Here is a 13,853-nt window from a genome sequence, read left to right as displayed (position 1 = left end):
TTCCTGTTTTCTTCTAGAAGGTTTTTGGAGTCATATCCTACATGTAAGTCTTTAATCTAGTTCAAGCTAAGTTTTGTATAATGCGTAAGATGAGGGTTCAATTTCATTCTTTTGGATGTGGATATTCAATTTTCTCAACACCTTGTTGAAGAGACTATTCTCTCCCCCATTTTGTATTTTTGGTGCCCTTGTCACAGATTAGTTGACCATATACGTGTGGGTTTACTGCTGGACACTATATTCTGTTTCATTGATCTGTGTGTCTGTTTTTATGCCAGTACCATACTGTTATGATTACTATAGCTTTGTATATACAGTCATATATAACATATACAATCCTGGTTCCATAAGATTTTAATGGACCTGAAAAATTTCTACCACCTAATGACATTGTAGCCATTGTCACATCATAATACAATGCATTACTCATGTGTTTTGGTGATAGTGGTATAAACAAACCAACTGCTGTGCCAGTCATGTAAAATATGGCACATACAATTATGTACACTACACAATATTTGATTATGATAATAAACAACCATGTTAGTAGTTTAAGTATTTACTACACCATACTTTTTAATCATCATTTTAGAGTGTACTCTTTCTGCTTTAAAAAAAAAAAAAGGTGTACTCTTTTAGCATTAAAAGAGCCTCAGCCAGATCCTTTAGGAGGTATTCCAGAATAAGGCGTTGTCATCATAGGAAATGACAGCTCCATGTGTATTATCGCCCCTGAAGGCCTGTCAGTGGGACAGGATATGGAGGAAGACATTGCTATTGATGATTCTGACCCTGTGTAGACGTAGGCTAATGTGTGTGTTTGTGTCTTAGTTTTAAATAAATTATAAAGAGCAAAAACCAATAGAAAAAAATCATATAGAATAAACATATGAAGAAACAAAATAATGTATTTCTGTGCAATGTGTTTGTATTATAAGCTAAGTATTGTTACAAGAGTCAAAAGTTTTAAAAATATGGAGTTTATAAAGTAAAAAAGTTACAGTAGGCTAAGGTTAATACACTATTTAAGTAACAATTAAAAAAAATCATTGTATTTATAAAGTTTACATTAGTGTATGGTAACACCCTGGGCCTTCACATCACTCCACACTCTCTGACTCACCCAGAGCAATTTCCAGTCCTTCAAACTCTATTCATTGTAAGTGCCCCTATGCAGGTGTATCATTTTAAATTTTTTGTTCAATACATTTACCTTTTCTTTGTTTAGATATGTTTAGATACACAACTATCATTGTGTTCTAATTGTCTACATTGTATTGTATACAATGTATCCAGTAGAGTAACAGGCTGAAAAGGTGTGTAGCTTAGGAGCAATAGGCTATACCGTAGTGTAGTAGGCTACACAATCTAGATTTGTGTAGTAAGCACACTCTATGATGAAAAAATTGCCTGACACGTATCTCAGAATGTATCTCTATCATTAAGTAACGCTTGACTGTAGTTTGAAATCAGGGAGTTTGATGCCCCAACTTTGTTCTTTCTCAAGATTCCTTTAGCTATTTGAGAAGAATGATATGTCATGATAGGAACTCAAACTATCAGCCGTGTTACAAAGTATTGATGGTAAAAATGAAATTCAAATACTAATGTTGATGGTTAAGCAAAGGAAGATTAGAAAGGTACCTGAAACATGTGGGTAGCACATGCCCTGGCATACCTCTATGAAGTCAGAGATAGTTCCCTTTCCTTGCTGGGATATAACCACACCATTTCTCTCAACATCCACATCTCATTGGTTGCTGAAAGTTGTCCATCTTTAGGTACCAACATTTCTCCATTTCCAGTGATTTCATATTTGCTCCCAAGGTTATTTATTGTATTGCCTAACAGCCCAATGTGAAACATTTAATTAAGTAAGTCCTTTGTTGGTACATCTTTCTTTGTCTGGGCTATCCTGACTTGCACTTCACAAGGTTTGAGCTGTACATACTAACTCATTGTTACGTAGTTACATCTTATTAGAATACGTAATTTTCCAAAGTACAAGTTAGAGTTTCTAGAAGCAATAGAAACTATTAAGTAAAGAATAATATTGGCTACTTTGTCTATCACATCTTGTGAAGTAGAAGAATTATAGTTTATGCCATTGTCAATACCAGGACTTTCAGAGAATGTCAGATTAGTCTCTGACACTATGAATATTTATCCTTATGCCTGGCTAATAAACAAAAAAGCCAGTGTAGATATTGAAAGATAGATAGAAATGGAATTACTTCTACTAGGGGCAAGACTACAAGGTGAACAACCACAAAAAAGGAAATGCTGCAAATACATTTGAATTCAACTTGATTCTTCTAGTGGATTCATTATTTCTCATGTCACATGTCAGCATACACTTTAAATAATAATAACATTTCTCTGAGATAGTAAAGGCCTCAGTGGGCAATAATATAACTTTCAGACTCTAGCAACTTCATTGCACATCTTGGGAAAGCCATTCAGAGCACACAAATAACTACATGATATAATCATATAATCATGTTAGACTTATCTAAGTTTACAAGTAAAAAAACTGAGATCCAGGTGGTTTTAATTTGCTCAAGTGGAAACATGAAGATGCAGGTATGGTTGAAGATTGGAAGATACAAGAACTAAAAACTTCAGCCTAAAGATGAAAAATAAACCACAAACTGTATACTAATAACTCCTTTAATGACATACACTATCATACTCCTCATAACAGCAACGACAACAAAATGTTCCTTGCCAGAAATCTTTCAACAACCCTAACATATAGCCTTAGAATAGGAGGCAATAGGACATGTTTGTTCACACAATGTTAATGAATCTTTTTTTTTTTTTTTTTTTTTTTTTTTTGCCCCGAGACGGAGTTTCGCTCTTGTTACCCAGGCTGGAGTGCAATGGCGCAATCTCGGCTTACCGCAACCTCCACCTCCTGGGTTCAGGCAATTCTCCTGCCTCAGCCTCCTGAGTAGCTGGGATTACAGGCACGCACCACCATGCCCAGCTAATTTTTGTATTTTTAGTAGAGACGGAGTTTCACCATGTTGACCAGGATGGTCTCGATCTCTTGACCTCGTGATCCACCCGCCTCGGCCTCCCAAAGTGCTGGGATTACAGGCTTGAGCCACCGCGCCCGGCCAATGTTAATGAATCTTTTGTGGATTCATTACCACATTCTGCATTCAACAAAAGGTAGAAGCTTTACTTGCTACCAAATTCCAAAGGGAGGAAAAAAGTGGAAGACACAGATGATGAACAAATCCAAATCTTTGTTGTAAGTATTTTAATAATTTGCTCATTCATTCATTAACTGAGCATCTTCCATGTGGCAGGCACATATTTATGAACCAGAGATACTATGATAAACAAAACCTAGTTATTTTTTTCATGAATGTTACATTCGAAGGAGGAAAACAGACAATAAACAATTGTGTGTGTGTGTTTGTGTGTGTGTTCTGCAAAGATAAAACTTAAAAAACTAAAGTTTAGAGATATTAGAAGGGGCCATTTATGGAATATTGTTTGAGTAGAAACCTATGCCAGAAAAATAGAAAGTGCTAGGATCTTAAAGTGTGAACATTCTCAGCCTGTTTAAGGAATTACAAGTAAGTGAGTGGAAAGAGCTTTACAGATTTTACAAATCCTAAGAATCTGTTGGAGCAAGATTACAAAAGTTCTTCAATACTATTTAAGAAATAATGATATAAAAATTCAAGAAGGGAAATTCCAGGAGAGAGTGAAAATGGTGCTTCGGGGCACAACAGACCCAGAGACAACTATAGACAGATCTCAGTTGATATATTCTGTGCAAAAAGAATCCTTAACCTGTGAATCATGTTCTTACTCAACCAAAAAATAAAATGTCAGCCTTTCTTACTTGTGTAGTTGAAACATTATATCTGGCACAAATCTAAATGCCTGAAGGTTACAGTTAAAGCTAAACATATTTCATTGTACTTAACTTTATTCCTAGGCATTGTCCAAACCATAGTTAACTGTATGTGTTTTACCTGAGGAAAAAAATAGGAATACATTGGTAGACAAGCTAAGAATAAATCTTCTAGCTTCTGCTTCTATACTTATATCAATGTTAACAGTATTTTGCAATGTCTCTGCAGATGTTGGTTCATTTTATTCGACAAACAGGACTGTAAAATGTATAAGGTAGCCATTTTTAATCTTCCTTTATAAAAACATAGATGACTGAATAAAATAACCAGAATATTTTATAAAATAGCAACTCTAAAGCACTAAAAGTTAAAATAATCATAGATATAGGAAATGTATAAATATTAGCTAACCTATTAGTTCATTGTAAACTGCTCAAATCAGGATGTTAGCATTTTTATGATAATAAGCTGTCCCATTCAGAACTTACCCTATCTTTCCATTTCTACAAGTATTATTTAATGCCCCCCACTTTTTTTAATAGTTAGCTTTATAGGACCTCTGTCTTATACTTCTTTTGCAAAATATGTTTTTTAAAATTATATATAGTTTCTGCTGCTTGTATAAATTGGACTTTTCCATTTGAATTTCTAACTATGTTTGTTATAATAGAAACCTACACGGCCGGGTGTGATGGCTCACTCTTGTAATCCTAGCACTTTGGGAGGCCAAGGCAGGTGGACCACCTGAGGTTAGAAGTTAAAGACCAGCCTGGTCAACATGGTGAAACCCCATCTCTACTAAAAATAAAATAAAAAAAAAATTAGCCAGGTGTGGTGGCAAGCACCTGTACTTCCAGCTAGTTGGGAGGCTGAGGCAGGAGAACCTGGCTTGAACCTGGCAGGTGGAGGTTGCAGTGAGCCGAGATTGTGACACTGCACTCCAGCCTGGGTGGCAGATGAGACTCCATCTCACAAAAAAGAGACACCTATACATTTTTATATGAACTATATATTTTAAAGCTGACATATAGGACTCTTAAAAATAATACAACATATTGTGGTAGATAAATTATTATATCTCTTGAATGTAGGAAATAAAAATTGTATTACATATAAATAATGATATGTGTTTCTTATTCAAATTCTAATACTCTTTTCAGATTTTCTTGATTTTTTGCCTTGCCTGGAACCTGTAAGACAGTATTATATGGTATCACTAGTGTTGGCATCCACATTTTGTTCTAATCTTTAATTACCAAAGTTGTCATATTTTATTTATAACTTAATACTTGTTTTGATATCATACATTCATTGGTATATTTACAAGGTTTTTGTCTCTTTCTACCATTTCTGTTTTTCTGAGACTGTAAGTATGGAATTCTTACATGCTTAGAAATTTCAGCTTAATTTATCAAATCTACTACTTTACTGCTGTGCATCTACTGTAGTCACATTTACTTATTTCCTTTGTGTTACTAAAGGCTCCATTGAAGAGGACAATTTGTATCAAAATAATGTATGAACTCAATATAATTCAATCCAATCACCAATCTCCTTTACTTTGACAAACTGACACATCTAAAGTTTATGAGAAAACAAATATTAATGGCTAATCAAGATAATTATTAAATTGAACAGGAATGGGGAGATGTGTACCATCTATGTAAAAAAAAGATGAAAGCAGCTTGGTACTGGCAGAAGAGTAACCATAGATCAGTAAGTCAATACAAAAAAAAAAAGGCTCAAACCCATATATGAGTTTCTTAATCATTTATGTATGGTCTATATAAATATAATATAAATGGTATTTTTAGTTCAGGAAGAATAATATAGAATTTACTATAAATACTTCTTTACCTTGCCCCATACAAAACCAATTTGTAGATAAAGTTTAATTATAATATAATAAAACTAATAAAGAATGAGAAATATTGTTATTTTAATCTTAGATTTGAAGAAAATCTTCCTTAAGTGAGATATAAAACACAAGATCTAAAAGAAAATACTGACAGATTTACACATATTTTTAAGTTTGCAGAGAAAAATTAATTCAAAGAAAAATTAAAAGCAACAAAAGTCTGTAATAAAATATTTGTAGCACACATAAATCAGTTAATATTAGTAATATACAGGAAGTTTTTATAAAACAGAAAAAATGAAATGAGGAAAAGTGTACAAAAAAAAGAGTGAAAAACAGAGATAACAATAAAGACTTCTGTTAAAGCGTACTAAAAATGTAGAGAAAGAACTGGAAATTAAAACATTGACATTTTTGACAGAATGACAAAATCACAATGGTTGATATTATTATTTTGGTGACAGCATGGGGAACTGTTCTCTTTTTAATATTTTTGAGAATATGCTGAAAAAACTTTTGGAGGCTAATTTAGGCATAGTTATCAAAATTTTAAATGCTCACATGTAACTAATTAATCTTTCTTCTAAGAATTAATCCTACAATAATAGCACAAGTAGAAAGCACAAATACAATGGAATTATAGATAAAAATTACTTATTGTAGTAAGCCACTGAGATTTTGAAGTTTGTTTTTCCCTAATAATCAGTTTATTTTTCCAACTATAAAACAAAATACGTAAATGTACCAAGATCTTCACTGTGTTTGTGTTGCTATGTGGGAACAGCTACAACTCTGTTCAAATAGCAGGTCTATTCTACATGTCTTCTTATTTCTCACTGCAAGACTAAGAAAACCTCCTAATTATTATGTGCTATTCTCATACTGGAAGGCTGTCAAAAACTTCCAATAGTTCTATCAGCTTCTGTTTGTACTGTTAAACCTATGAAAGAAAAAAACCTATATGTACTGACCAAGAGCAGTCATCATGACATATATGAAAAATATCTTCAGACTGATAATATAGAATTAGCTATGTTTGTTAAAACACACAAATACATTTTAAAAAACAAGAAATATGCAAAAACTCATATTTACCACAAAACAAAAATATCTGTAGATAGCCAACTTGTTAAATGGTTATGGTGAGGTTTGGATGGAAGTAAATAAGCATACCAAAATACTTATGGGTGATAGTTACTTATCATTTTATAAATTTTTTTCTTTATTTTTATAGAAAAAGAAAATAATTTTCATAGAGGACAGTTTTTCAGTCTGAAACATATAATAAGATTCTTAATCATCATGAAGAGGGCACTATTTTATAGTGAATTTAAGATCTGTGCCAAAGAACTTGTACATTTGTTTCTTTAGCAAACATACCTCCATCATGAAAGCCATTATGCTGAGCTAATAAAGAGGTAAACAAGACCTTGTTTTCAAAAGATTATAAGTGTGTATCCAGTTTAGAAAGCAAAGTATGCCAGAGAATTATGAAGAAAAGAAGAAGAGAAGCAGTATATTCAATAAGAAAGCTATAGCTACTACAAACCAATTGCATTATGATTACTATAAGTTTCTCATTTCTATAAAGTTCTTATGCTCTTTCAGCCACATTCTCTATCAGGCACAAGCACCTAAACATTTGTATAAATGTGCTGTTAATAATATTATATAAACTGTACAGTCCATTACAGAACCCTAAGTGGAAGAATTAGAAACCGTTCTTATGGAAAGAAGTGGCACATCACCCTGACTTTGTTTAAATAAATAGAGTATCTTCAAGTAAATGTAAGAAGGGAAAATATTCTAGACTTGGGAAGCAGCATGAAAAATGTAGAAAATTATAAAGAGTATGGTAAATTCAAGGAAGAGCAAAAAGTCTGTTCTAGCACAAGTAAAGTGTATGAGTATCTAAAATAGTGGGACATTGTACTAGAAAAGAAATTTAGGTCATCACAGGCATAATTATAATTCTCTATTAGGAAATGTGTACTTTATTCCATTGGAAATAGATACCAGGTTTTCATGCAATTAGATAACTTAATCAAATCTGTATTTTAGAAAGATAAATATAGTAGCACTGAGGAGGATGTAATAGAGAAGTTGGAGTCTGAAAAAGGAGTTAAATAGCTTTTACCACCACAAGAAAAATGAGGAAGCAGCACTGGACATTGAGAAGAGAAGAATGAAGCAAAAATAGAGATATTTCCAAGGAGGAAAACAGAATAGACCTTGAGGAGTATTTCTGCAAGCAAGGAGCTGCATGGTCTGTTCAAGAAATATTTAGTTGAAAGTGTTTCCTAAAAGCATTTCATTGAATGTCCAACAGACAAAAAATTAATCTAGAAATCAGGAGAGATGCCAAATCTGGAGATGTAGATTTGAAAGCTATCAAATGTCCTTTCCAGTCATAGAAGTGAATTAATTTAACTATTCAAAGAAACCATTGAACAAATAGAAGAGGTGATTAAATCAATTTAGAATTATTCTACTTAAGGGTCAGATAAATAAAAATAAAATAAAACCAGAACAAATAATATAGTAGAGCAGAACTGTTTAAAACATACATACAAATAATCAATAGAGCTTAGTACTATATAAGGGAAGGCAGAAAATTTGAAACAAAGCCTATCAATACTTTGCATTACTGCTGAGATATCAAATATGTGTAAAAAATGAAGAGATATTATATTTAGAAATTATGGGATCATTGCTGGCTTTGAAAAAGCAATTTAAACAATTAAATGAGAATGGGAATCAGACTGAAATACTTTGAAGAGTGAAAGGGGAGAAGAAAATGAAGTAGTAAGCATAGAATATTTACAAGAAATTAACTAGTAAATGGGGGAAAAGATTGAATTGCAAATAATGATGAGGGAAGAAAAATATAATTTATTATTTTCTCTATACAAAATAATATGATTTTATTGGTTAAAATATAGAAAATACACAGACACACACAAGATAATTAAAAATAACTATTAAATCAACACAAGATATAACCATCAAGTTGCCGGAAAGTTGTCTGAAATAGATTTACGCCATAAAGAAAATAAACTAATAAAGAAATCTACATGTAACATACAAGAAAGACACACTTTTAGTGATTTAAAAAAGAAGACTCAAGTCAGAAGACCTGCGCTGAAATTCTGACTACTATATACTGGAAGAGTGGCTTTGACCTTGTCAAGAAAACTTTTAGGAGGTCCATAAACTGATTTTCAAAGTTGTGATGATAACTATGTACATATTTAAGTGTATATGAAAATATACATTTAACGGTCCGTCATTTAAACATACAACAGATTATTGTTGATGAATTAGAAAATGATAATATGGGCAGGATTCAATAGAACTGGCAAAGAAATCCAAATCAAAAGTAGTGGTATCCAGAAATTTGTGGTGATCAAGAAGCATGTTAGAAAACAGAAACAGTATGATCACTAGCTCATTTATTAAGTAGAAAAAAGATGAGTTAGAACACTGAGAAAATGCTACAACTTTCCACTCTTGTGGGAATTCATTAAAATTACTTAAATATAACTCCTTTTTTTGTCTGAGTGCTTTAATTCATAGTTATAAGTATAGAAAGAGAAGTTTTCCTATTGGTGGTTCTCAAATGCACTATTGTGAGTCCTAGGGTACTTAATAAACACAAATAAAATCACTTTTTAGATTGCTTCATTAATTCAGGGCTCTGCTTCATTCTCTTTGTATATTTTTGTTAACACAATATTGGGTAAATATACCTTTCTCTAATTAAACACACCTATTTAGAATCAGAGGACAATTTATCATTCTTCACATTTCTATTCATAACTAGTTTTCCATTAATGTTGAAAGTATTGAGCTTGTGAATCCCAGGATATTAAAAACACTGTATTTTTGTAAGTGACATTAGAGTACCATAATATATTTTTCAATGTGGTTATAATTATGTCATTGTGAATTTAAAGTCTATTTGCAAGATATTTGATTGTTGTAATTTTACATGTGGCATATGTTTATCTTTTAAAATGCAATTTCTCTTTTAGTGAAGACATGTGGCTCTAATCTTCAAGGACCAAGTGGTACCTTTACATCTCCCAACTTTCCATTCCAGTATGACAGCAATGCACAATGCGTCTGGGTCATCACAGCAGTGAATACAAATAAGGTAAGAGAACACCATATGTGGTTTAAAAAAAAGTCATAATCATAAAGAGAAAGGCAAAAAAGTAATAAGGAAAATGCAGTATAGGAAATTCATAACTCAAGTAGGATTTTGGCAATATTCCCTACTTATCCATTTTTAAAACAAGTTTATATGAGAAATTTGGGAAAAAATAAAAATAATACAACTCTACTCCCAGCTACTAACACATAAATGAAAATGTTAAAATTATAAATGAATGCTTTCTGAAGTACATTTTTGAAGGTTGTGTTTGCTTTTTAACAGTAGTCATGAATAGTGGATTTTTTTCTTTGTATCTTTCTGTTTGACACATCATTCAGGTCAATCGTGTTTTTATACATAGCTGACTTTGAGTATTTCTCTATTGCTATGTATCACATAGCTATTTATTTGAAATAGTTGGTTTAATGTGCCCTGCAATAATAAAGAATTTATATTATGGATATTTCAAAACATCGAATTGCCTTTCTAGTTGATTCTAATATGAGTAACCCATCTAAATATGTATGTGCCACTACACATCAAACAAAAGTGTAACACAATGAATGTAAAAGCAACTGAAAATTTTGCTGGTGTTTCTTCCCTTCTTTTGCTATCCTGCTTCTGTTTGTAAGATGTGATTTTGTAACAATACAGAGGACCTAAATAGAAAAAAAAAAAATCAACATTTCTCTCAGATCTTAAATTATGTGATAGCTTTTTTTGGGTTAGATTTAAAAAAGCCTGGTAGTAGAGCTCATAAAACTGGGTCAGATTGTGTAGAGCTTGGTGGTAGAGCTCATAAAACTGGGTCAGATTGTGTTTCAAATACTGATGTACAATTTACAGATTAAGTTACTTAACCTTTATGATGTTCAGTTTCTTTATCTTTGCAATGTGAATAGTAAGGAAACATATTTTGTAGTATCGTAAAAAAAGAAGTAAGTTAATACAAACACAGTTGTTAATAAAACTAACAAGGCCTTGAAATACATTAATTCATCATTATTAAAGTATATATTGCCTCCCGGGAATTTTTGTGATCACCTGTCCAGTTCTTGAAACCTAATTCTAAGAGCAGCAGAGTTGATTTAAAACTCAACCCAGTGACAATTATATTTGCCTCTAAGAAGAGCACTAATTTATAAATCAGAACAACTAGATCAGAAACCTACTCTGCCCCAAATTATGTATATAAGCTTGGGTAAATTTTTAAATCAAACCTCTCTGTTGCATGAAGAAAATCATGTTATCCAAACAACCTGTGTCATCAGTTAAATTCAGTGCAACAAATATTTACTGATTTCTTTCTCTGTGTAAATTATTGGTTGTTGAGAAAAAAACATGAGATACTTGAAAAACAAACTGACATTTGTTGAACACTTAGCAGCATGCTGTACACTATTCTCAGTAGTTTTTTCTGGCACTTTTTATGAATTATTTAATCCTTTTAGGACTTTCTTGAGGGAGATACTTTTATTGTCTGCATCTAAGCAAACCTCCAAATAGCTTGTCTAGGATCACATAGTTAGCAAAGGTCAGAGCTGTGTACTTTATGAGAAATGTGTATGTACAAAGACATATTTCAACTAAGATATAAGTATCTTTTAATAAGATATACATGAAGCAAATTCATTATAAGGTATGGAATAAACACATTTCCTTAATCTTGCATTGAGATATAAATATTGTTTTTTCTTGGCAATTACATGTAATTGTCATCAAAATGAGGTAATATCTCATGTTTTATAAGATACCTGCTTTGCTAACTTTAAATTATTGTCATTACTGAATTACCTGAAGTTTCAGAGGTTGTCACATTTCTACATGTTTATCTTATCTAATCTACTAAACTTTTATTTCTCCTTTTTCTCTAAAAAAGTATAATTTATTTTCTTAGGACATAATTACTTTCACTTCTTTGCTATTTTTATTAATAAGTAAATGTAGACATTTAATTTTGATCCATTGGTTTAACTCTTTTTTTCAATGTAGACATTTAATTTTGATCTGTAGGTGCAACTCTTTTTAAAGATGGCTTACAGAAATTGGTTTACAAGAATTATTCATCATGAGCCACAATAAGAATTATATTTTACCCAGTTCAAACATAAACACATGCAAACACACACACACACACACACACACACACACACACACCATGGTTTCATACATATAAAACATTTTCCCTTACATGCATGCCATTCTAGTCGACTGTAATCTATTTATTTTTAAAACATTGATTATGCCCCACTAAATTAATTTCATGATGCACTAACAGGTTATAGCAAAAGTTTGAAAAACACTGTTGGAAGTATTTGCTTCCATAGATTACTCCTTGGAACCCTTTTCAGAAGGAAATTGCTGGTATAAATCATAAGCACACAGCTATACTAGTTAGTATACATCCCAATTAACCAAAGTGCTCAATAATTCAACATTTATAATTTGTTCAATAATTATAGCTCAGGGTTTTCTGTATATTTGAGCAAATATGGTGTTCTAAATGTACCAAAAAAAACATGGTTGATGGAAAAAATAATGAGATTTGAAACTTCATGAAATTAATTAAACTTGTTTCAATCTGGGCTGTCATTCTCACTATGAGGTTATAATACTGTATCATAAGGTAGTACAGGTAAGAACATTTGAAATTCCAGATATAAAGCAAGTTCACTTTAAATGACACTTATTTTTATTGCCAAATGTTGCCATTTCATCAAGAAACATGCTTCTTTCCCGTTATTTACTGGACTTAACATGTATTAATGTAAAAGAATTATCATTGCATATAATTTTCTTCTATATTTCATTATGTGGTTGAATAATTTATAGGTGACTGTCTTCTTCTAAAACATTAAACATTAAATTATAGTCATTATTTCTAATGAAATGAAAATAATTGGGGGTTTCTTCATAATGGTAAGTTAAAATATTAGACTAGTACTTTAAACGTACCTAGTCTTTTAATTAATTGTTCTTCTTGCATTAAGATACACATTCAACATTAGCTCCATGTGTGAAATGAAGACTGAAAACATACCTGAATATGTTTTTCTTGTCACTTTCCATTTTATACTTGTTTTTCCAACTTTCAAAAGATAATCATATATTACTTTTCCAACTGGAATATTAGTATGTTACATTGCTTGAGTATAATAGGAAATTCCAGATTCATAGCTCCTAAGGGACAGGTCTTGAGAACAAAGCAAAAAAAAAAAAAAAAAAAATCCTATTGATCCAAGCAAAAAACTCATAGAAATGCCCCTATCTGCATCTATGCGTCTGTGTATCTATCATCTATTTCTCTATGTGTCTATTTCTGTATACAAGTATGTATGTTATGTATCTATGAATTTTGTTATCTATCATTTAATTGTCATTTATTCATCCCTCTATTTTTATTCCCTCTATTTGTATCTCTATGTATCCTTATATAGAACTCATGATACCTAGGATATTATAGGCCAGTTTTAATTAAAATACAAAGTCTGGCTTTTTTAGAAAGAGAGAGTTTCTTATTTGTCTGACTGATTTTACAGTTTTTTCATTTATAAAATATTATGGACATCTTCTATAAATTGAGTTAACTAATGATGCAAGATTTTGAGAAAAATATATTTAAAATATTTGTAAAATTAGAGTACAGCAGAAATTGCATCCTTTGCAACTATTCACACTAATATTAAATAATAGATGTCAATGTAAAATTATACGAGAAAATACAGCTGTGAGCAAGAGTTTGCAGGATATGGCTCTAGCCAACAGAAATGGAATATGAGCCACATATTTAATTTTAACTTTTCCAGTAGCCACAGTTTTAAGGAGAAGAAATTAATTTTAATTTTATATGGTATTTAACCACAGATATTATAATTTCAACATGTAATTGACTTAAAGTTAATTCAAGAATATACCATCTCTCATCTTTATTCTTAATCTTTGAAATCTAGGATGTATTTAGCAA

General features: G+C 31.4%; 1 protein-coding gene across 1 annotated transcript in view; it reads left to right on the top strand.

Annotated features, from left to right (window-relative positions):
* The window catches only part of CSMD3 (CUB and Sushi multiple domains 3), a 1,293,678-nt gene that overhangs the window by 577,541 nt on the left and 702,284 nt on the right, over nt 1-13,853 (top strand). The window contains exon 11 of the mRNA XM_012443291.2: nt 9,768-9,889. Within this exon, the coding sequence (XP_012298714.2) occupies nt 9,768-9,889 (122 nt within the window). The remainder of the gene's footprint in view (nt 1-9,767; nt 9,890-13,853) is intronic.

This window comes from Aotus nancymaae, unplaced genomic scaffold (genome assembly GCF_030222135.1).
Source record: "Aotus nancymaae isolate 86718 unplaced genomic scaffold, 86718_ANA_hifiasm-v0.15.2.pri h1tg000036l, whole genome shotgun sequence".
Lineage (NCBI taxonomy): Eukaryota > Metazoa > Chordata > Mammalia > Primates > Aotidae > Aotus > Aotus nancymaae.
Note: the sequence above shows the minus strand (reverse complement) of the source record. Positions and strands in the feature narration are given on the sequence as shown.